General features: G+C 40.6%; 1 protein-coding gene across 2 annotated transcripts in view; it reads left to right on the forward strand.

Annotated features, from left to right (window-relative positions):
• Positions 1–23,146, forward strand: part of Sos2 (SOS Ras/Rho guanine nucleotide exchange factor 2) — a 97,860-nt gene that overhangs the window by 32,469 nt on the left and 42,245 nt on the right. For both annotated transcript variants that reach the window (XM_085697579.2, XM_085697578.2), the window contains exons 5-8: positions 7,969–8,175; positions 12,048–12,191; positions 17,050–17,160; positions 21,508–21,606. In XM_085697579.2, coding sequence (XP_085553705.1) covers positions 7,969–8,175; positions 12,048–12,191; positions 17,050–17,160; positions 21,508–21,606 — 561 coding nt within the window. The remainder of the gene's footprint in view (positions 1–7,968; positions 8,176–12,047; positions 12,192–17,049; positions 17,161–21,507; positions 21,607–23,146) is intronic.

Here is a 23,146-nt window from a genome sequence, read left to right on the forward strand (position 1 = left end):
TTCCAGTGAATACTGAAGTTGCCTGCATTTAATTTACATTTGCTTAAATACCCCAACCCCAAAAGGTAGGAATAAGATAAAAAACTGCATTAACATGATACAAGGAAATTAATAGACCAGTTGAAGGATTGCAGGGCACATTCTGTTAAACATTCTGTTGCCAAAACAAGACAAGTAGCTCTCACACCCTAGACTAAAACATTCTGTAGGCAAACCTCTCCCTGGGTTGAATCCATAGCTATCTCCCTATGGGAATAGGAACCTAATTGGATCCTTTGACTTTTGTTTGAGGTAGAAACAGATCTACTTCTTGATACCTGAAATACCAGCTCTGGATATTAGCCACACCTGTTATTTGAACTGTTGACAATAACTTTGAAGGAACAGAAGTTCATCCCAACTCTCTGACCTTTTTAGTCAAGGTGGAATGGACCCACAACTGTGGATCCTGTCAGATTCCTACCTTATTGTCTTGTGCGTTCTCTCAGTGACTTTGCTGTGGGACAGTGATCTTGTACTCTGTAAAGATGTATCACTCATATTAGTTTAAAAAAATACTGATTGGCCAGTACCCAGGCCGGAAGTATAAGTAGGCCAAACCAGACAGAGAATTCTGGGAAGAGGAAAGGCAGAAAGTCTGTCACCATCCAGCCCAGGAAGTAAGGTGAGAATGCCTTACTGAGAAAAAGTACCAAGCCATATGATTAAACATAGATAAGAATTATGGGTTAATTTAAGTTGTTATAATAATAATAATAATAACCTTGAGCTAATAGGCCAAACAGTTCATAATTAATATAAAGTTCTGTGTTTCTTTGGGACTGAACAGCTGTGGGACCAGAAACTTCTGTCAACAGACCTTAGAAACACTATGCAAGATACTGTGACACTTAACCCGAGTCTTCCCTCCAGCTCCTGTACTGACTTTTAAAATAAAGACAGTTATCTAGAGTTGGTCTACAATGCGGACTGTAGTGGAGCGGCTGTTTCGTTCTGTGTATGCTCGCACAGTTCAAGTGTCCCTGTCCCCTGTTCTTTCCTGAGTTTGCAGGCTGAGCCCCTGAGGACGTCTGTAAATGAGGCGCTCTTCTGCTTTTGATTTCTTCAGCTCATACTATAGAGTTCAAAAATTATAAGCTTAATTCAAATTTAACTGCAGAAATTTCATATTGGTTTTGAAGTTATCACCCATCAAGATAAATTAAAAACCTAATTCTGTCATTCATTTTAGATACTTTTTGGTAGTACATATAAGTTTGAGAAACTTTGTTTTAGTTGAAATTGCTCAATAAAGTATCTTAAAAGAGGAATAAAGTTTTAAACAAATTGAAGGCCTCCTTCTAGGTTAAAATGTCCCACTTTTCTTCTCCTGTTTACTTCTTGTCCAATTCAGCATCAGCATATATGTGAAGAGCTAGCCCCAAACCGGCCATAGTTGGTATATACCTGTAATCTTAGCACTTAGCGGGCATAGGCAGGAGGATTGCTGCAAGTGTGAGGACAGCCTGGTGTCCATAGTGAATTCTCAGCTGATTCCAGGCTGCACACTGATACTCTGTTTCAGAACGACAAAACAGCAGCAGTCTCCTGAGAACCCACAAAAGAGGGATGATAACTGTTGCGGCCTCTCCTGCGACTGCTCATTCCACCCTGGCAGCACACAGAGACAGCCTTCCACAGACGGCATGGGCTGTGTTCCGGGAAAACTGCAGGAGAATAGGCAGTGGGCAGGATTTGGCATGTGTGCTGTAGTTTGCTGATCCTTAATTCAGACTTCCTTTTCACAGCCTCCTGTTTGTCACAAGAGACAGTCATGTGCTCAGCTAAAATGCAGATGACTGTGTTCGTGGTGCCAGTTATGAGTGAATTAATGAGTTTGTGTGACATGGTGTGGTCTTCATAAGTCTAAACTTGTTTCTAGTAATCTCTGTTTCAGGAGTTCATATATCATGCTTAATAACTATTTGAGAAACTAACTTCTAGAGATGTTTAATTTTCTAAACAAAAAACACAAAAACATTTTTATATTTAAAAATAAAAGCAATATTTGACCATTACAAAGTGTGCTGACACATCACAGATTACTGAGAACAATCACACCGCAGTGAAGAACTCAACTTCGATCATATTTGTGACTACTGAGCAAAGTAGTATTTAAACATATGCCAAAGGAGATTGCTGTTTAAGGTGGGGGAGAAGGAGGGCAGAGTGCTTCTCTGAAGAAGTTTAATTTGTCAGGCCTAGTCTTGATAGGAATAGGGTGTCTTATTCTTGCATGGTAATATCTCATCTGTTTCCAAACCTATCTCTGTCTACCTCTGTATCTTCAGTCGGTCTATCATTTATCATATTTATCTACTATGTGTTTGTTTATTGGCACACACTAAGGAAGCTCTGTAGCATTGGGTCATATCCCTGACCCTTTTCACTTTATTTTGATACAAGGTCTTACCGAAATTCCCAAGTTACCTTCAAGTTTGCAGTCTCCTACCTCAGCCTTCTGAGTAGCTGAGTTTGTAAGATTGTCATCACACTGAGCTTGGCTGTTTGCTTATTCTTGGTTTGAACACAGCCCCCAGAATGTTTTGTGCTGTGCTGTTGTTCAGTTCCCTCAGTCATTTAGCACTTCAGAATCCTTCCCACTCTAGCTTGGAACTATTCGTATATGGACAAGCCCTTTAAGCAGATGCTATTTTGTGCATGGTTTTCAATCCTTAGACAGATCTGTCTATAAAGGAAACATGAACAGAAATTTCAGCATAAATTGGGCCTTTCTGTGGAAAGGATAGATTAGTAGTAGACAGTGGGGAGTCAGAGAATCTGAAAAGCTGTGTGAAGTTTTCATTATCATTAAGTGATGGAAAGATGGGTGGGGATTTTAGCAGGCTTTCTTAGACTGTGAGCCCCCAGATCATGACATGGAGACCACTTTTTTTTTTAATTAAAATTTCCGCCTCCTCCCATCCCCCCATTTCCCTCCCAATGCCCCCACTCCCTCTCTCCCTCCCTCTCCAGTCCTAACAGAAGTGCCCTGCCCTGTGGGAAGTCCAAGGCCCTCCCCACTCCATCCAGGTCTAGGAAGGTGAGCATCCAAACAGACTAGGCTCCTAAAAAGCCAGTACATGCAGTAGAATCAAAACCTGGTGTCATTATCATTGGCTTCTCAGTCCGCCCTCGTTGTCAGCCACGTTCAGAGAGTCGAGTTTGATCACGTGCTCATTCAGTCCCAGTTCAGCTGGCCTTGGTGAGCTCCCATTAGATCAGTCCCACCGTCTGACACGGAGACTTCTTATTAGTTATGAGCACTCAGCCATAGGTTATGCTTGTTTCTAGCTAGCTCTAACCTGTTTCTCATTATCTCCATTTTGCCTCAGGGCTTTGCCTTTGTTGCATTCTGTGTGTCCTGTTTTCCTGCTTCTTCCACGTCTGGCTGGCTGGCAGCTGCCTGGCTGGCTGGTCTCGGGCATCTCTTCCTTTTTCTCTCTTTTTCCTCGAGCCTAGATTCCTCCTACTTGTTCTCTCTGCTGCCAACCCTGCCTATTTCTCCTCTGCCTAGCTCTTGACTGTTGAGCTTTTTATTAGACCAATCAGGTGGGTTAGGTGGGCAAAGCAACACAGCTTTACACCGTTAAACAAATGTAACACACCTTTACATAGTTAAAGTAATATTCTGTAACATAAACAAATGTAACACACCTTTACACAGTTACAGTAACACACCTTTACATAGTTAAAGTAATATTCTGTAACAAACAAATGCAACACACCTTTACATAGTTAAAGTAATATTCCATAACATAAACAAATGCAACACACCTTACATAGTTAAAGTAATATTCTGTAACATAAACAAATGCAACACACCTTACATAGTTAAAGTAATATTTCACAACAGAGATTGAATATTAGAGAAAGGGAGTCTAGACAGGAATACAGGGCACTGACCGGAAAAAAAAGGATTTCTGAGTTAAGAGGGTTTGAGGAGTGATACAGGATATTTTGGCATGGTGATAGATTGAGGGCAGTTACACATTTTACAAATCTAAAAATCCCACATAAAAATCTAGATTCCAGACTTTGTTCATAAAGAAAATACCTGGCATTGAGCAGTCTACTTTTATTTTAGGTGTTTATATCTTGCAGTGTGCCCTGATTTTTTATCATTTCTTATATATCACCATGCTACACATGCTTGACCCCTTTAGCATTTGAATTTAGGAGTTTTTGGTATTGTACTATGTTAGTCTTTCTCTCACTTTATGGTAACCAGGACACAGAGGAAGTTGTGGAGTCCAGTACACACTTCTGCCACATTATACCAGTGATTTTATTCCCACGAGATGCCACCTCTCAAAGGTTCCATACTTCCCAAATTTTCATGGCTAGGGACCAAATCTGTAACAGATGGCCTTTGGGGGTTCATATTTGTTTTTGATGAATGTTTAGCCTGCATGTATATAAGTGCATGCAGTGTCCGCAAGGCCAGAACAGAGACCAACACCCTTGGAACTGGTGTTAGACAGTAGCGAGATGCTTCATGGGTACTGGGAACCAAACCTGGGTTCTCTACAGAAGCAAACCTTCATCACTGATCCATCTCTTCCCAGGCAGAGGAAGTTGTTGTTTGTTTTGTTTCATTTCATATTTTGAGACAGGGTTTCTCTGTGTAACAGCCTTAGCTATCCTGGAATTTACTTTGTAGACCAGGCTGGCCTTGAATTCAGAGATCCGCCTGCCTCTGTCTCCCGAGTGCTGGCTTTAAAGGCGTACACTTTAAGTAGAGAATGATCAGCTATTCTGAACTAGTGAAGCTGGACATGGATCTTCATGCTTTTAATCCCAGCACTTAAGAATTTGAGGTAAAACGATCTCAAGTTTGAGGGTAGCCTGGGCTAGGTATCAAGACTTTATCTCAGAAAAACAAACCAAAAAAGTATTAGAGCAAACAAGAATAAAGGCATATCACTAGATCTGAGAGTAGGAAGAAACTGGTGAGCTTGCTAATGAATGAATTAGAGGTAATGAACACAGGCCATACTGGAAAGATTGCTTGTGGAGAAGGGAGTTTGCTTCTCTCTCTCTCTCTCTCTCTCTCTCTCTCTCTCTCTCTCTCTCTCTCTCTCTCTCTCTCTCTGTGTGTGTGTGTATTTGATTTTTCGAGACAGGGTTTCTCTGTGCAACAGCCCTGACTGTCCTATCCTAGAACTCTCTCCAGGCTGGCCTCAAACTTACAGAGATCCACCTGCCTCTGCCTCCCAAGTGCTAGGATTAAAGAGGCATGCATCATCATTGCCCAGAGCTTTTCTGTATGTTTTTGTTGCACATTCCACTATTTTGTATATCTGTTTACAATCAGATTTCCCCTCAACATTGCCTGTACAAGTCCCTGGCTTCCTCGGAGTCTGAAGTGGTAGGAGATGGAAAGTAGTGTTATTTAGTGGCAAGCGCATGGGTTTCATAGAACCAGGAATGACAAGAACGATTATGAGGTTAGGAGAGCAGGTCGTGGTTAAATTGTGACTTGGCCTTATCCTAAAGAAATTAAGATCTTATGCAGAAGACAGTAAATCCAATATCATCTTTATATAAGGCATGAAATAAGTTTATATTTAGGAACGTAATTTTTTAAAAGACTTGTGGTGAAACCTTAAATTGTGAAACTTATATGCCATTATAAGAGATGGTGACTGTTTATTTAAAATATAGAAGTGACTGATCATAGTGACTTATGCCTGCCATCTCAATACTTAGGAAACTGAGACACAATATAACTACAAGTTCAAGGCCTTTCTTGGCTTTATAGTGAGTTCCAGGTCAACCTGAACTACCATGTAAGTCCTTGTCTAAAAACAAAAAGAAAATGCCAGGCATAGTGGTGCATACCTTTAGTCCCAGCTCTTAGAAGCAGAGGCAGGCAAATCTCTTTGAGTCTGAGGCCAGCCTGGTCTACAGAATGAGTTCTAGGACAGCCTGGTTTACATAGTGAGTTCCAGGACAGCCAGAGCTAGCTAGAAGGTGGTGTCTCAAAAATCAAAGCACCACAAAACCAAACAACCAAACAAAAAGAACCTAAACCAAAGCAAGCAGCAATAATAGAGTGGAGGTAAATGGAGAGAACCAAGCTTGGACAGCCTCGGAGTTAATTCAGTAAGAGCAGGAAGGCAGGGCTCTTTCGTCAGTACTGTACTGGCAAGAGTTGGCGCTATTTCTGGTGACCAGTAGATGTTTTAATGAATGAATGAATGAATGAATGAATATTACCTCTTCATATCATAATTGCCTCTCATCTGACAGGACTTTCTTTGCAGAGGTATACCTTTCTTTTTCTTCCTCTGAACTCTTAAAAAAAATAAAATGACTTAGTGTTTGTGTGTGTGTTGTATGTGTGTTACTGGGGAGTTCATGCAGAGGTCGGAGAGCAGCTTGCAGGAGTCACTTCTCATCTTCTACCACGTAAGTCATAAGTTAGGGGTTAAACTCAGGTTGTCAGGCTCGGCAGCACACAGCCTATGAGCCATCCTGCGAGCTCCTTCCCTTTATAAAACATAGACTATATTTAACTTTTTTATTTAAATTTATTTATTTTTATAAGTGTGAGTATTTTACCTCCTTATATGTATGTGCTTGGTGCCTGCAGAGGTCAAAGGAAAGCTTCAGATTCCCTGGAACTGGAATGCATCTTGATCATTTGCACCTCCAACTCCCCAAACTCCTCCCTCCCATTCCTTCAGGCATCCCCAGTGTATCCTCCTCTCATACTCACATCTTTCCTAAACCCTTTTTTTATTATTAATTTTATTTGTGTGTGTGCGTGCGTGCCTACATCAGTCTGTGTGCACCATATATGTACAGGTACCCACAGAGGCTCAAGGGCATCAGATCCTCTGGACCTGGTATTACAGGTGCTATAAGCTGCTTGATGCTCTTGCTGGGAAATAGACCTGAGACTTCTGCAGAAACAGTAAACATTTTTACAGTCTTTCTTGAACTCTTTTTTTGTTTTGTTTTGTTTTCAAGAAAAAGAGTTTCTGTGTGTAACAGCCTTGGCTGTCCTGAAACTCACGCTGTAGACCAAACTGGCCTCAAACTCAGAAACCCACCTGCCTCTGCCTTCTGAGTACTGGGGTTAAGGGCATGTACCACCCATCTATGCCTGGTTTCCTGAATTCTTTAACAGTTTTGAATATATAATTAACTAGGTCCAAATTGAAAAACAGTATTAAAATATATAGTCACCTTATACCCATTGCTTTTGATTTATGAATAGTTCTTGCCTTTTGGCCGACCCTTGCACACTAAGTACACAAATGTACATACAAATACACACACACTTGTAATAATGACAAGAAAATGTTTAGCACAATTATGATTTTAATAGAAAAATCTTTCTGATACAAAGTTGAATGAGAGCACTGTGCTTTAGAAAGCTTCACACTGCCGTAGGTCACCCGCCTTTACACTGACACTTCACACTGTCGTAGGTCACCCACCTTTACACTGGGACTTCATTTTTCCTCCAGTTCTGCCCAGGCACATGCTGCCATCCCTTGCAGCAAGGATTCTGGGTACCAGTTACTTGCTAGACATCATCTCTCCTTCCATTCATTGTGTTTTATACATAAAGAATATGACTGTCTTAAGAAAAATACTTATCTATAATCATAGTTGTCTAGGTAGCAGAACTGTGATTTTTTCCTAAAAGCACCCTCTTTTTGCTCTTATATATGACTGTGTATATGTGGATATGTATATGACGTATGTACATATGCACATACATGTGTATTCCAGAAGCATTAATTTACTTTATCCAGCTTAACATCATCTCATCTGACTTTCCCCTAAATTTCCTAATGTAAACTTGTGTGTGCAGGATACAGTTCTTACTGCTTAATATCATTTTAATTGCTGTACTTTGAAACAGCTTTACAAAAGGAAAGTAACTGTACATTCCTGATTTGTGCTTCCCAGGTTTTGATGGACATGTTTGATCAGGATGATGATATAGGTTTGATTTCTCTCTGTGAAGATGAACCTAGTTCTTCTGGCGAGCTAAACTACTATGACCTTGTCAGAACTGAAATTGCAGAAGAGAGGCAGTACCTCCGGGAGCTGAATATGATCATCAAAGTGTTCCGGGAAGCCTTCCTTTCTGACCGGAAGCTGTTCAGGCCTTCTGTAAGTACTCCGGGTGCACACCCGCAGCAAACAGCAGTTGTTAGTGTGTCGTTCACCTCACTGGTATAGAAGTGTTTTTCTTGTAGTTCTGATTTTTACAACCATCTGAATTGTTGTATTGGTCTAAGTGCAGTGACAGTAGAGTCAGGTGGAGGGATTTTCATTGGAACGGTGACATTTTCTGCTGCACAGTAACAGGCTTAGCCAGCTGTCCTAAGAGTTAGTCACTCATTTGGAATAGTGAAGAAAATGGTCTAGATGTGTGCTCCTTCCCTTGCAGTGGGCGCTTTAAGGCTACAAGCTTCAACAGTGGACATGATGAATTTCTGTCTCAAAGTTGATGTTGTTCTGTTTTTGACACAGGTTCTCATTATGTAACTCTGGCTGACTCTGTAGTGTAGTCCAGGCTGACTTTGAACTCACAGAGATCTACCTACCTCTGCCTCAAAAGTGCTGGGATCAAAGGTGTGCGCCACCGAGCTCAACTAACAGTGGGAATTTTGTTTTATTTTAATTTTAAAAATTATTTGTGTGTGAGAGTGTTTTGTCTGCATGTGTGTCTGTGCACACATGTGTGCCTGGTGACAATGGAGGAAAAAAGAGGACATCGGATCTTCTGGAACTTCTGTTACGCATGGTTGTGTACGGTTGTGAGCCACCCTGTGAGTGCTGGGGTTGAACCTGGTCCTCCAGAAGAGCAGTTGGTACTCCTCACCACTGGGCCGTCTGCCCAACCCCAGCAGCAGGAAGTTTAAAAGAGAATATTTTATAAGAATCCCAAGTAAAGAATCAAAAACAGTAGTATGGCCAGGCAGTGGTGGTGCACACCTTTAATCCCAGCACGCAGCAAGCAAAGGCAGGTAGCTCTCTATGAGTTCGAGGCCAGCCTGGTCTACAAGAGCTAGTTCCAGGACAGACTCCAAAGCTACAGAGAAACCCTGTCTCGAACTCCCTCCCTCCCCCCCTAAAAAGCAGTGGTGTCGTGTTTGCATACAGGACAAGGATGGGTCAAGGGTCTTGTCCAGAGTGACTTGGGCCTCTTCTCTCTCTATAGCATAAAGTCAGCTCTCAGGATGTGAACCTCATACCATAGCCCAGAATTCAGGATACAGAGACAGGAGGATCAAGAGTTGCAGGCTTATCTAGGTTACATAGTAAATTACTGTCTCAAAGTAAACAACAAAACCCAGGACAGTTCTAGGAACTCCAGCTTAAAAAACTATAAGTTTCTTTCTTTTTTTTCTCTAAGTACGTTTGACCTATATTTTAAAAAATATTTAATCTTAAGCTTACCTATCGTTTGCCTCCTGTTCTCCACTGCAATAACTTCTACAAACAAACAGGTACAGTGCTCAAGTCTGGCTCTTTGAATGTTTCAGAACTGATAGCTTTTATTCTTTCCTAGAAGAATGATCAAATGATAATTCAAAGTGTTTTAATTGACCTTGACTTGTTTCTTTTGCATACATTTTTAGTTCAGTAATGTTGCTAACCCCTTCTGGATATGCTAGAATGTATTCAGGATTTTTTTTTCAGGATTTTTTTTTAACTGTTTTGTTTGATCATCTCAGAAGTGACATATATAGGGCAGACATCACTGTTTCTACTTTCCTGGTGTAAAATAGTTATGAATTAGTCAAATCCAATACAGCCCTAGAGCTTGGATTTGAGCTCTTTCCTACTACATTATAAACTGGTTTTCCATGGCAATATTAGGAATAAAAGCAGCAAACACTATTGGTTAATGTTCTCTTCTGTGTCGTTCCTGTGCCCCACCAGTGTTCACTCCTGGGGAATTAATTTGTCTCTTTTCACTGGATTAATGCAGATTCAATAGGCAATCTCTGTTGTACTGAAGGTTGGTTAGAAGTAAGGATTCCTTTTATTCCTCCCTCTCTGTTTCTGCTGTAAATGTTTTTCCCATGTAGACTACACTCTAAAGTTTTGAATTAAAGACCATCAGAGAATTTGTTGGCAAATGTTAGAAAAGTAATAAATGAATTAAGGTTGATTCCAGTTACAAGATGTGTGACCATGAGCAAATTCCCTGACTCGTTGGTGCTTCTGTTATTATTTGTGAGACAGGGATGCTGTGGGTGCCAGTCTGATAAGGCCACATGAAGCTGGGAGTGCAGACCACTGCTAAGAACACTGCCATGTAGTCCTTAGCAGCACCTAATGAGCAAATAAATAGATTTTAAGAGAAAGCCCGTGTCAAAGGCTTAACGATATTATGTGAAACATATTCAGTGTCAGAGCTTAATTGTCATTTGCATCTTAGTCCATGGTCTTTCATCTTGCGTATTGTAAAAGAAAACACTGTTTTTATTCTTTAACCTTTAATCTCTCACTCATAAACCTTATGATATGCATGTCTCCTCTGACCCTCCTACACACGAAGTAGTTCTTTAACGGATAATCTCAAACCTGATTTTACTTCACTAGACATGGTGTCATAGCTGAAGGATTCATACCCAACAAGGCTATAATAGTTGAAGTTCCTATGGCTCCCTCCCTGAGTTCAGTTAATTTGCTGGGGTGGGCTCATAGGACTATTTAAGTTAGCCAGTTTATTTTAAGGAATGTTACATGGGATACCAAGTGTACGACAATGAGGGAAAGGAAGGGACAAGTCTGAGGGTCAAGGCTTCCATGCTCTGCCTGGGAAACCATGCTCCTGACACCTCCATGTGTCCACAGCTCAGAAGCTCATCAGCCTTGTTCACAAGTCTTTGTAGAGCTTGGACTCCATTCTCCTCCCCTACTCCAGAAAAGTCAGTGAGCAGAGGGAACATGCCATCCCTCCAATCCTCACCCTTGTTATCACAGACTCAGGAGTGAGCAGACACTCAGGGAAGTCCAGTGTTTTATGAGCTCCATCAGAAGAACCAGAACAAAAGCCAAACATTCGCATTATGTAACACAAGTAGCAGAGCCAGGATTCAGCGTGCAGGTGGATAATGTTCCATAGCCAGTTATATTCCCATTGCAAGATACTAGGAGAGTCGTTCTGTAGCATGGATGGTAAGTAATGTGATCTGTTTGTGTCTCCAGTGCTCATGACTTAATTTAAATATGACAATAATTCAAGCATGGCCATTTGATGACATCTTTAGTTCCTTCTAAAATTTGGAACATGACCAATAAATTTAACAATTAAATTGTATCTACATTAAGAATCATTTTTCATCCTGGTCCTAGCTGTTGCCATTAGCTTACTCTTTAAGACCTTCATTCTTTCAGCATCTTAGCCAATTTCAATTTATAGTGATGTCTATGAGATTTGAGGATTATAAATTCAAGCTATCTGGAATTTATATTTTCTAGTATATTTATTGTCTCCGATCTAAGAGATTCTTAAAATTTCCTATGTATTCATGATTGATTTTTACTGTCTTAGAATATACTTTAATGAATTAGGTGAAAATACATCTTTAACATTTATCTCGTGTGTGTGTGTGTGTGTGTGTGTGTGTGTGTACATGGAGGTCAGAGGACAATCTGTGGAAATAGATTCTTTCCTTCACTGTGTATGTCCTGGGAATGAATCTCAGGTGATTATGCTCAATGGCAATCACCAGCCGAGCCATCTTACTACCCCCTTCCTTTTGAGACAGTTTCTCTCAGAGAAGCTGGTGCTCATTTATTCTTCTGGGTGGGCTGGCCGGCCCGTGAGTGACACATGGCTGCCCCTTCACCCCAAGATCACAAATACATACCAGCACACCTGGCTTTCAAGTGGTGCCAGGATCTGAACTCAGATCTACATACACTCACCAGGTCAGCCATCTCTTCAGTCCACTTTTGTTTCATATAGTATGTGTAGCATGATTCTTAGCCTTCTATGCCTTAACTTTTTTTTTATTTTTTAGGAAATTGAAAAGATTTTCAGTAACATTTCAGATATACATGAATTGACTGTGAAACTTTTAGGTTTAATTGAAGACACAGTAGAAATGACAGATGAAAGTAGTCCTCATCCATTAGCTGGTAGCTGTTTTGAAGATTTAGCAGAGGTAAGTCTACAAAACCACTTCAGACTGTCATTAAAGTCCTAAAAACTATGTCAAGAGAAGGCCCTTCAGACTTCTGTAAGATACTCAAGATTCAGTTGTGTTGCTTAAAGCTTTAGCAGGTCGTCTTGTTTGCAGCTTTGAACTCACCACTTGGGTGGCTAGGGTGCAGGAGTGTGCCCATGCCCAGCTACTGAGGCTTCCTTTAATATATGTACTATTGTTGACATTTATTGTGAAAACTTGTATACTAAAGTAATGACATGTAGGAATACTGTATACTAAGAATAGTTTTATGGTGAAGGAAATAACCTGTTGATGATCATTCTTTAACTTTTGCAGGTTTTAGACTTCATTTTCAAAAAAATCAAAGGGGTTGTATTATTTTTTCCAAAGTCAACTCGTCTTGTTCTTTTAAATGATTTTAAAATAATGTATCTTTTTGTAAAAGTGTAAATATAAAGATGGCCACTATAATTTATAACATTTATCCTTTTAAAAATTATTTTATGTGTATGGGTGTTTTACCTGCATGTATGTCTGTGCACCAGATGCATGCATGCAGTACCCAAGGAGGCCAGAAGAGGGCATTGGGTCCCCTGGAACTAGAGTTACAGACAGTTGTAAGCTGCCATGTGGGTGCTGAGACTTGAACCCAGGTATTCTGGAAGAGCAATCAATGTTCTTAACCACGAGCCATCTCTCCAACCCTTTACATTTATCCTAATATAAATATTCTTTGTGTTTTATAAAGCTATGTGTATATTTACAAGAATAACATTTTCCCATTTTATAATATTTTTCATTCTATCATATTGTCCATGTTAGTAAATATCCTTAATCATATATTTTAAGTATAAAAATATAAATATATAAGACTGGCAATATGGCTAAGCAGGTTAAGGTGCTTGCCACCAAGCCTGACGACCTGTTGAATTCCTCAGACCAACCTGCTGGGGAGAAAGAACTGTTTCCTGCATGTTTTCTTGTGGCTTCCACATATTCACAGAGACATGCAGATAAATGACATTTTACATAGTATAAATGTATTATTATTTGTATATTGCTATACATGAGTATATATATATTGTTCTTATAGTTCCTCTTTTAAAAAGCATGTGAGTGTCTGCATCCTCACTGGCCTTTGAGTCGTTAAAAGCGTTGCTTTCAGATTCCATGTACAAAAATCACTTACTTCCATGAACTCCACCTTACCTTCTGAAAATAATTACTTTTGTTAGGTCTGTTTTGTTACTAAGCATCAGTTTGTCTTTGTTTCTGTTTTTGGGATACATAATCCTGTTGTGTATCCCATTCTGGCCTCAAACTTTCAGTCTTCCTGGTTAAGCCTCCTGACAGTGGAATGCAGGCCTGAGCCGAAGGTCCTGGCTCAACCTTTGTTCTTAATAAAATATATACATTTTGATACTAATTTACGGTATCCTTAACTTTCTACACCCTTAAAGGTACTTTGCTTCTAAAATGCTTTCTTGTTTTTATTTTTAAATTTGAATATACAAGACAACAACATTTGACATTTTCACAATTTCTTAATTGCATTTATTTATTTGTATGCATGTGTGTTTGTGCATGTGTGCATACATGTATGTGTGTATGCGTGTGGAGGTCAGAGAACAATTTGCAAGAGTTGGTTCTTTCCTTTCTATCCTATGGGTCCTGGGAATCAGTTAAGTCATTATACTTGGTGACAAGTGCTTTTGCCTGCTCAGCCATCCCACTAGCCCCAATTTAATAATTTTTAAATGTGTAATTCAGTAATTAGTGTAGTGCGTGTAACACAATTTTTACTATTATTTGATCATGACCACTGTATAGTTCCAGAACTAATTTATCATTCCAGATAGAAACTACCCAATAATCAATAATAACATCCTCTGTCCCCACTCCCTACACCTAACTCTTGGTAACCACTCATCTCCTTCCATCTCTGTAAATTTGTCTATATTTATAAGTGGGTTCATATATTTGTCTTTTTCTGGCTGTTTATTTTATTTAGCATAATACCATGAAGTTAATCTGTGCTAGTGAATAGTTGAGTGGTGTTTTGTCACAGCTGCACCTAGTTAGAACATCACTCTCCTGCACATCCCAAGTCAGTATATCCTGAAATCCATCACTCGGAGCCTGCACTAATTAATTTGGATTTTAAGAACATTTAGGATTTTTAGACTGGAAATGCTTAACCAGTAAAGTCTATGTAAATATTCCAAAACCCAAAAACCTCTAAAATCTGAAACATTTCTGTATTTCAAGCATTTCTGAGAAGGAATGCACAGCCTGTATCATGTTCTGTTTGCCCAGTCATTTGCTGATGGACGTTTGGAGAATTCTGTCCAGTGCTGTGGTGTAGAATACTGCCCAGTGCTTTGATGTAGAATACTATCCAGTGCTATGGTGTAGAATACTGTCCAGTGCTATGGTGTAGAATACTGCCCAGTGCTATGATGTAGAATACTATCCAGTGCTATGATGTAGAATACTATCCAGTGCTATGATGTAGAATACTATCCAGTGCTATGATGTAGAATACTATCCAGTGCTATGGTGTAGAATACTGCCCAGTGCTATGGTGTAGAATACTGTCCAGTGATATGGTGTAGAATACTATCCGGTGCTATGGTGTAGAATACTGTCCAGTGATATGGTGTAGAATACTGCCCAGTGCTATGATGTAGAATACTATCCAGTGCTATGGTATAGAATACTGTCCAGTGCTATGGTGTAGAATTCTGTCCAGTGCTATGATGTAGAATACTGTCCAGTGCAATGGTGTAGAATACTATCCAGTGCTATGGTGTAGAATACTGTCCAGTGCTATGGTGTAGAATGGTCCGTTGCTATGGCATTTTCTATTACTGGGGTGAGATACTAAAGTATGAGAATACTGGATCATGTGGTAAATATGTTTTAATTTTTAAAGACAAATTGATTTTCATGATGTAATGACTGTTGTATCTCTTTAAGAGTCACAGCACCAAAATGTAATGGAAAAATTAAAAATGCTGCAGGATCCCTGGCAGCAGCAGTAGGCAGCAGAAATGCTGTAGGTCCCCAAGTGGTGGTAGCGGGCCATGTGGCGGCAGACAATGGGCCCTGAGAGCAGCCAGTCCCAGGCAGAGGCAGTGGCTGATCCCAGGCAAGGTGACACGTGGCGGGCAAGAGACAGACAGGGATAGGCACAGCATGCAGAGTGAGATTGGATATTTATTTGGGGGTTATGGAGGAGGAAGGGAGAAGGAGAGAAGAGCAGAGAGGGGGGGGGGGAGAAGGGGGAAAGCGGAGAAGTGGGGAGAGAGGCAGAAGTAAAGCTGCCTCTCTGAGAGAAAGACAGAAAAGAGAGTGAGCTCAGACCTGAAGCTGAAGATCAGCCTGCCTCAGTGGATGAGGGAGGGAGTGGGCGTGGCTTGTCTCTTAAAGAGACACAACAGTCATTACACATGGGCTGTGCTACTTTAACATTCCTAGCAGTGGACAGTTCTGCTTTCTCAGTATTTACCTAGCTAAACAAAAATCCTTATTGTTTTTCTTTCTTTAAAACATATATTTATTATGTCTGTGTGTGAGCACCTGCATGTATGCCAGTGCACCACATGTCAAGGACCAGCCTCAACAAAAACACCTCTTGCCAGGGTAGGGGCATGGTGATTTAGAATACGAAGATGCGTGAAAAATAATAAAGCAGAAACCATAGAATAGTACTGGGAGGGAATCCCAGTGAATACTGAAATCGCCCACATTTAATTTTCTGTACACTTTTATACCCCAATACCACAGCTGGGGGGGGGGGACAAAAGACTGCTCTAACAGGATACAAAGGACAGCTAGAACAGTTACTTGCTTCAATACTTTGTCATTAGCATTCTGTTGTTTAGGCAGTGAACCCACTCTAGACCAAATATCCTGAAGGCAGCCACTCCCAAGGTCAAATCTCCTATTTCAAAAGAAGGAGCAGAAGTTGCTTGAATTCTCTGACCTTTGATCAGGGTGGCGTAGATCTAGCTATACTGACCATCTTAATGTCAAAAGGACCAAGTAACCACATCCTGATCCAGGACGTGTAGCCCTGATCTTCATTAGCAATTGAGAGACTTCAAACTCTCTAACCTTCAGACAAGGTGAAAATAGGCTCACAGTTTTGGGCCTCTACAACCACAAGTGTACCTCGGGAGTCCTGAAGAGGGTGCACAGTCCCTTGAAACTGGAGTTACAGATGGTTGTAAGCTGCCTTGTGAGTGCTAAGAACTGAACTCTGGTCCTCTGGAAGAGCAGCCAGTGCTCTTAACCACTGAGTTGTCTCTCCAGTCCCATATTTTGTATTTTGAAGGTACAAAAAGGAAATAAATCTGAATTACCAATCATCCTCAGATAACTGAATTTTTATAAGTATGAAATTAGTTTAGGCAGTTTCTACATTTACTATATATTTGCTCTTCTAATTTTGAAAACTTGAGTAGGTAAAACAAGTTGCTTTCTTTAAGAGTATCATTTAGTAAATTCATTTCAACCTAGGTAAGTTTGCATTTATAGTTTTATTTTACAAAGAAATGTACTTTAAATTTTGTAGGGATAAAATATACATTTTAGTAGTTGGATGCCATAAAACCAGCCGTTTAGTTTTAAGTCCTGTTACTGTATAGCTACTGTTTACGGCCCGTATTTTTAGAAGTGTATTCCTTGTAACCATAACTATTGTTTTCCCTGAAAAGTAGAGAACCAAAGGTGATAAGACATAGTTAGAGACATGAATGAAATATTGTCGTTAGATAATATAATATGTTCAGTATTAGCATAAATATATATTTTCCTTAAACCTAACACTTTACATTATTTTTAAAAATAGGAGCAAGCATTTGATCCCTATGAAACATTATCACAGGACATTCTTTCACCAGAGTTTAATGACCTCTTCAGTAAGTTGATGGCCAGACCTGCAGTTGTTCTACATTTCCAGGTAAACTTGAGTTCAGTTGTTATTATTTTATCATGAAATAAGTGCAGAAATATTTCATTATCTTTCAAAAGAAAGTGGAAAAATCTCTCATTAGTCCATCTAATCCATTTTATATGTGTACATGTATGCACGTGTGTCAACACAACTTTAGTTCTTGTTCTTAGGTTCTGTCCACCTTTTTATTTGAGACAACCTCCCACCGGCCTGGAATATGTCGAGTAGTTTAGGTTGATTGTCCAGCAGATGTAAGGATCTGCCTTTCCACCCTCCATCCCCCAGCACTGAGACCACCCCCAGAACAGTCTCCCCTCAGTACTGGGACACCCCAGCCTGGGGGCTGTAGGCACAGGCCACTCCGCACAGCTTTCTCACACGAGTGCTGGTGGTCTGAGTTGTGGTGCTTCCAAGAACGGCAGCCGTGCTGAGTTATTTCACTCTTCTCTTAGCACATCACACGCGCTTAGTTACCATGGGCTCTGAGGGTTCTCCATCAGGGGTGTAGAGATGAATCTGGAAAGCTGTTTTGGTATCTCTAAGAGAAATATTTGGGGAAATCAATAACTCAGAATAATTTCATATATAACAATACTTATTTTATCAGTTGTACAGTTTAAAGGAAGTTAAAGAGATGGCTCAGCCTCAAGAGTGCTTGCTGCTCTTGGAGAAAATTAGAGTTCACTTCCAGGCACCACATTGCGTGACTCAGAACTGCTGGTAACTCCAGCTCCAGGGGATCTGACAATCCCTCTTCTGGACTCTGGGCACACACACATATGCACACAAACACACACATGCACACAAACACATGCTCACACAATGCACACAAATGTACACACACATATACACACAGAAAAATCTTTTTTTTTTTTTAAGACAAGGTTCTCTATGTAGCCCTGCTGTCCTTGCTCTATAGACCAGGCTGCCCTCAAACTCAGATCTAACTGCCTCTGCCTCCAAAGTGCTGGGAATAAAGGTGTGGGCCACCACCACCTGGTTAAAGATTTTTATTTTTTATATAAATACTTTAAAACAGGTGTAAATATATCTTAGGTAAGATGAAAATACTTAGAATGAGATAGAATTACACCTTTATTCTGTCAACATTTACAACAAAACTTTGCTGGTATTGATGGTATTTGACTGCTTATTAGTTATGGCCTGTCTGCTAGGTAAATACTCTACTGCTAAGCTTAGTCCATAGTCTTTTCTGTTCCTGTGTTTGAGGTAGGATAGTACTACCCTGCACAGCACAGGCTGCTCTCAGATTTGTGTTCTTTCTGTCTTGACCTCCTGAGAGCCAGGGTTACATGTGTATACAACCACACCTGGCTCAGATCTAACATTTAAAACTGAATGTACTATCTTCTCCCTGCATCTTTAATGTGAATTCTCTTCCTGAGCTTATAGTGTACAACTCTCAGAAATATGTTAATATAGAATATAAATTTCATTTAATTCTCAAAAGTTTGCTTCAAAGTGGGATTTTTTTTAAAAAAAATATTGCTCATATAAACAAAAAACTGATAATTACACACACTAAGGACATAGTTCTGGTTTTGTTTTTTGTTTGTTTGTTTTTTGTTGTTGTTGTTTGTTTCTTTAGGAAGTCTGAGCTGTGTTTGTAGCTTGGTGGTAGAGCACTTAACATGACACGGAAAAGCCCTGATTCAATTCCCAGGCCAAACAAAAGAAAGAGCCAATAGAACTGCCACAGCCAGCACGGCCTGGATGCAGAGACTGTGGCGGTGCTGGGATTGAGACGCAGAGGCTTCTTTTCAGGTGGAAGAACAGCAACCTTTATTTCGGCCTGATAAATCCTTTTATACCTCTACTGCTTCTGTGGAAAACCACTGGCCAGAAAGAACACAAACATCCTTGTCAATTACAGACCACAAGGAAGTTCCACTGTGGGTCATGGGGAGTGAGGGCAGCTAGATCACAACAAAAAATCAGGAATTCTTTTCTGTGAGATTAGAACCTATAAACTCTGGGGGTGGGGCGAGGGCACCAGGGGTCAAACCCAGTGTCTGTGCACACTAAGAACCTATAGACTCTGGGGGCTGGGCGAGGGCACCAGGGGTCAAACCCAGTGTCTGTGCACACTAAGAACCTATAGACTCTGGGGGCAGGCGAGGGCACCGGGGTCAAACCCAGTGTCTGTGCACACTAAGCAAACTTTCTACATCCTAGTCCCTGGGATCTGATTTTGTAAGCTATTTCTCCAGCTATCCATGAGGTAAAAGAGTTGGATAAGATCATTTTTAGACAAAACTCACTTGTATGATATTAACTTTAAAGTACCATTCAGTGAAGTAATGCATCATTAAAAAGAAAACAAAATCCATCTATCTTTAGAAACTGTACTTTTAGAAAAAGTCAGGCGTGGTGATTAAAATACCTGTTTTCTCAGCACATAGGAGGCTGAGGCAGGAGGATTGATAAAAGTTTTTGACCAAAGTGGGCGACATAATGAGGCCTTGTCTTTGAAACAGCAGACAACAAAAGCAACTGTGAACTGCAGTGTAATTTAAGGAAATGGTCTCAGGGCTGGGGGTGCAGCTCAGTGGCAGAACAGTTACATCAGGTGCAGGCCCTGGGTTCAATTGCTAGCACACACACAAAAGAACTTTTAAAAAAAGAGCTTTGGAGTCAGAACCTACAGTTTGGGTCAACTAGAATTGTGTTATCTCTGATAGTCAGTTTGCTGATCTTTACAGCATAAAAGGAGATAAAAATAATGTACACAACCGGGCTTGGTGGCACACACCTTTAGTCCCAGCAGAGACAGAGCGATCTCAGTGAGTTCAAGGCCAGGCTGGTCTATGGAGTGAGTTTAAGGATAGCCAGAACTATATATAAAGACCCTGTATCCAAAAAAAAAAAAAAAAGATACACACCTTCTGATTATGAAGCAAACTAAGGGATGTGAAATGGCTCTGTGGGTAAAGGCACTTGCTGCAATCCTGGTAACCTGAGTGTAATCCCTAGGACCAGGACCACAGGGTGGAGAGAGAGAGCTGTCTCCCTCATGCTGTCCTTTCACCTCCGCATGCATGCTGTGGCAAGTGCAGCGTACACATAAATATAGTGATGAGAATCTATGTAAAGCATCATAATGTCTAGCACATATTACACATTCAATAAGTGTTAGCTTATGTTATTATCAGTTAGATCCATCTACTGATAATTAGCAGTCCAGAGTTTTAGAATGCACTTCATTTCACTGCAAATTAATAAAATAGATGGTCTTTGTAGACTAGCTTTAAAGTGGTTTATTGGTTCTAGCAAGAACTTCTAAGCTGACTAATTCAGATCAGTAAGTAGCTGAATGCTGTGCTAGTCCGCCATGCAGCAGTAACAGAAGATATCAACTGGGCAGCTAAACAGATGAAGCTGGGATTCCCACTGTTTAGAGGCTGGGGATTCCAGACTCACGGTGCTGGCAGATTCATGGTCTGATGAGGGTTTCTCCTTTGTTCGTGGTGGGGCATCTCACTAGCTGTGTTTTCAGATGGTGGAAGGGGCCAGCACACGGCTTAGGCCTTTAATAGCCCCTTTCTCAAAGGTGTGTCCCTACATCCTAACTGCAAACCTAATGCGTGGGTTGGTTTCTGCCTGAGGCTCTGAAGTGCTGGAACACCCAGACCACCCAGCGAAGGCTAAAAGAACTTACTCTCCTCAGGCTCCCTGACAGCACTCTGACACAGCTGTCCATTTTGTAAGCAGAACTAGCTTTGCCAGTTGACTTAGACACCAAATATTCTTCATAAATAAACTAAACCTGAAATTTATTTATTCACTGGGGATTTTTTTTAAGAAACATTTGTAGTGTACAACTTCCTTAAAAACATTCTTTGTAACTATTTGAATTTACTTCCTTTTCCTAGTGAGTGGCTGTTGTTTCTTTTTTAAGATAGGTTCTAGATATGTAGCCCAGAATGCCTGTACTGTGCAGCCATTCTTCCTTGGCCTCTCACCATGACTAGCCCGCCCGTTTTAGACTTTAAATATCGTTAATCCCAGCACTCGGGAGGCAGAGGCAGGCTTCTCTGAGTTCAAGGGCAGCCTGGTCTACAGAGTGAATTCCAAGACAGGCAGGGCTACACCATGAAACTCTATCTTTAAAGAAAACAAAAAAGAAAAGTTTAAATAAATTTAATTTTTTTATGGTATGTGGAAACCTGGATCTTGAGGAAAATCTGTAGACAACATTACAAAGTCACTTCCCCATCTAACATGCAGAAATGTGTGTGCTGTCAGTACTGTGCTGGGGGATAGGCTGTCTCCCTTAGGCACAGCTGCTGTGTCCCTGGTCTCAGAGCTACCCTGTGTCTTTTTACTTTGCAGTCCATTGCTGATGGCTTTAAGGAAGCTGTTCGTTATGTCCTGCCACGTCTTATGCTGGTGCCAGTGTATCATTGTTGGCATTACTTCGAGTTATTAAAGGTAAGGCAAAAGCATCCTCTAACAAAGTCATTAGATTTATAAATCTTAAAAACAAAATTTCTATCTGATTATATTATTCCTAATATTTTTTTTTCTCATAAAAAATGTAGTATCCTAGGGCTAGGGATGGAACTCAGTGGTAGAATCCTTGCCCATCTTGTGAAGCCCTGGGCTGATCCCTAGCTGGCCAACAAGCACAAGAACCCGGAAAGATACATGCTAGCATTTCCAACTTCTGTCCCAAGGTTTTAGAAAAAACCATGGATTTTCTCCTTGTCACATTGTCTTCATGTGTAGAAAGATAAAAGAAGTTTATTCTTGTGTCAGTTTGTAACATGGACTCTCAAGTTATCAGCCTTAGTGGAAGAGTGTTTGCTTTTTAAAACTAATTTTTGGAGATCCACTGTACCAATCTTTGAAAAAAGCTTTTTTGTTCTTTAATGATATGATGTTGGGGTCCCCCAGCAGCCTGCAAGCCAGGCAGAGGCTGCCGCCAAAGGGGTGCAGGTTTCCCGCGGCGAGCGGCAGAGCTGGTCCCGCCATGTGGCCCAGAGAGCAGGCGGACAGGTGTGGCAGATAAAAGACTTACAGGACATAATAAATAGACGTAAGGCTAAACATAAGGGTAAACATTTATTACTTAAAGAAGAAGGAGAGAAAGAAAGGCAGAAATAGAAAAGAGGACAGAGAGAGGAAAACACGTGTGCACAAGCCAGGAGAGGGTCAGAAGAGGAAGGGTTAAGATGGCAACAAGGGAGGTCAGAAGTGGCTGGGAGTGGGCGTGACTTGCCCTTAAAGGGACCAGAGCATAAGAATAACAAGCTTAGTTTTAATTTTAGAATTATTACAAAATATCTTTTATTATGTGACTGTTTCTTATATGTAAACAATGTATCTTGATTGAATTCACACATCCTCCTCCCAACCCCCCACCCCCGGGCATTTCCAACACTTCCCTTTCCCCTTTTCATGTCCTTTCTTTTGCTTTAAGCCCACAGAGTACAGTTATTTCTGCCTGTTGGAATGCTGACCTATCTTATAGAAGCAATAATTTTATCTATAACATTGTTCAAAGTTTTCCTCTAGTTTTATCTTATTAAGAAAACCATGTTTTATTTTTATTTTCTATGTATATATGCCACGTGTGTACTTAGTGCCTGGGAGACTAGAAGAGGGCATAAGATCCCTGGGACTGGAGTCCCAGATGGTCATGTGGGAACTGGCTAGGAACTGAACCTAGATCTGAGTCATCTCTCTAGCCTGAGAAAATCACTTTGAAGTCCTCTTGGAGATGATGTTTTTCGTTTCTTAGTATATATACCAAGCACACACAATTGTGCATGTGCGTGCATCAGAAGAGATGGAGGGAGGGGATAAATGAAAGCATGAGTAAATTGGTTTTCTTTTTGTTATAGACAGGATTTCATGTAGCCCAGACTGGCCTTGAACTCATTGTGTAGCTGAGGATATCCTTGAAGTCCTGATCTTTCTGCCTTAACCACCAAAGGGCTCAGATTCCCGGCATGCTCTCTCTATATAC

Source organism: Myodes glareolus, chromosome 11, assembly GCF_982192425.1.
Source record: "Myodes glareolus chromosome 11, mMyoGla1.1, whole genome shotgun sequence".
Classification (NCBI taxonomy): domain Eukaryota; kingdom Metazoa; phylum Chordata; class Mammalia; order Rodentia; family Cricetidae; genus Myodes; species Myodes glareolus.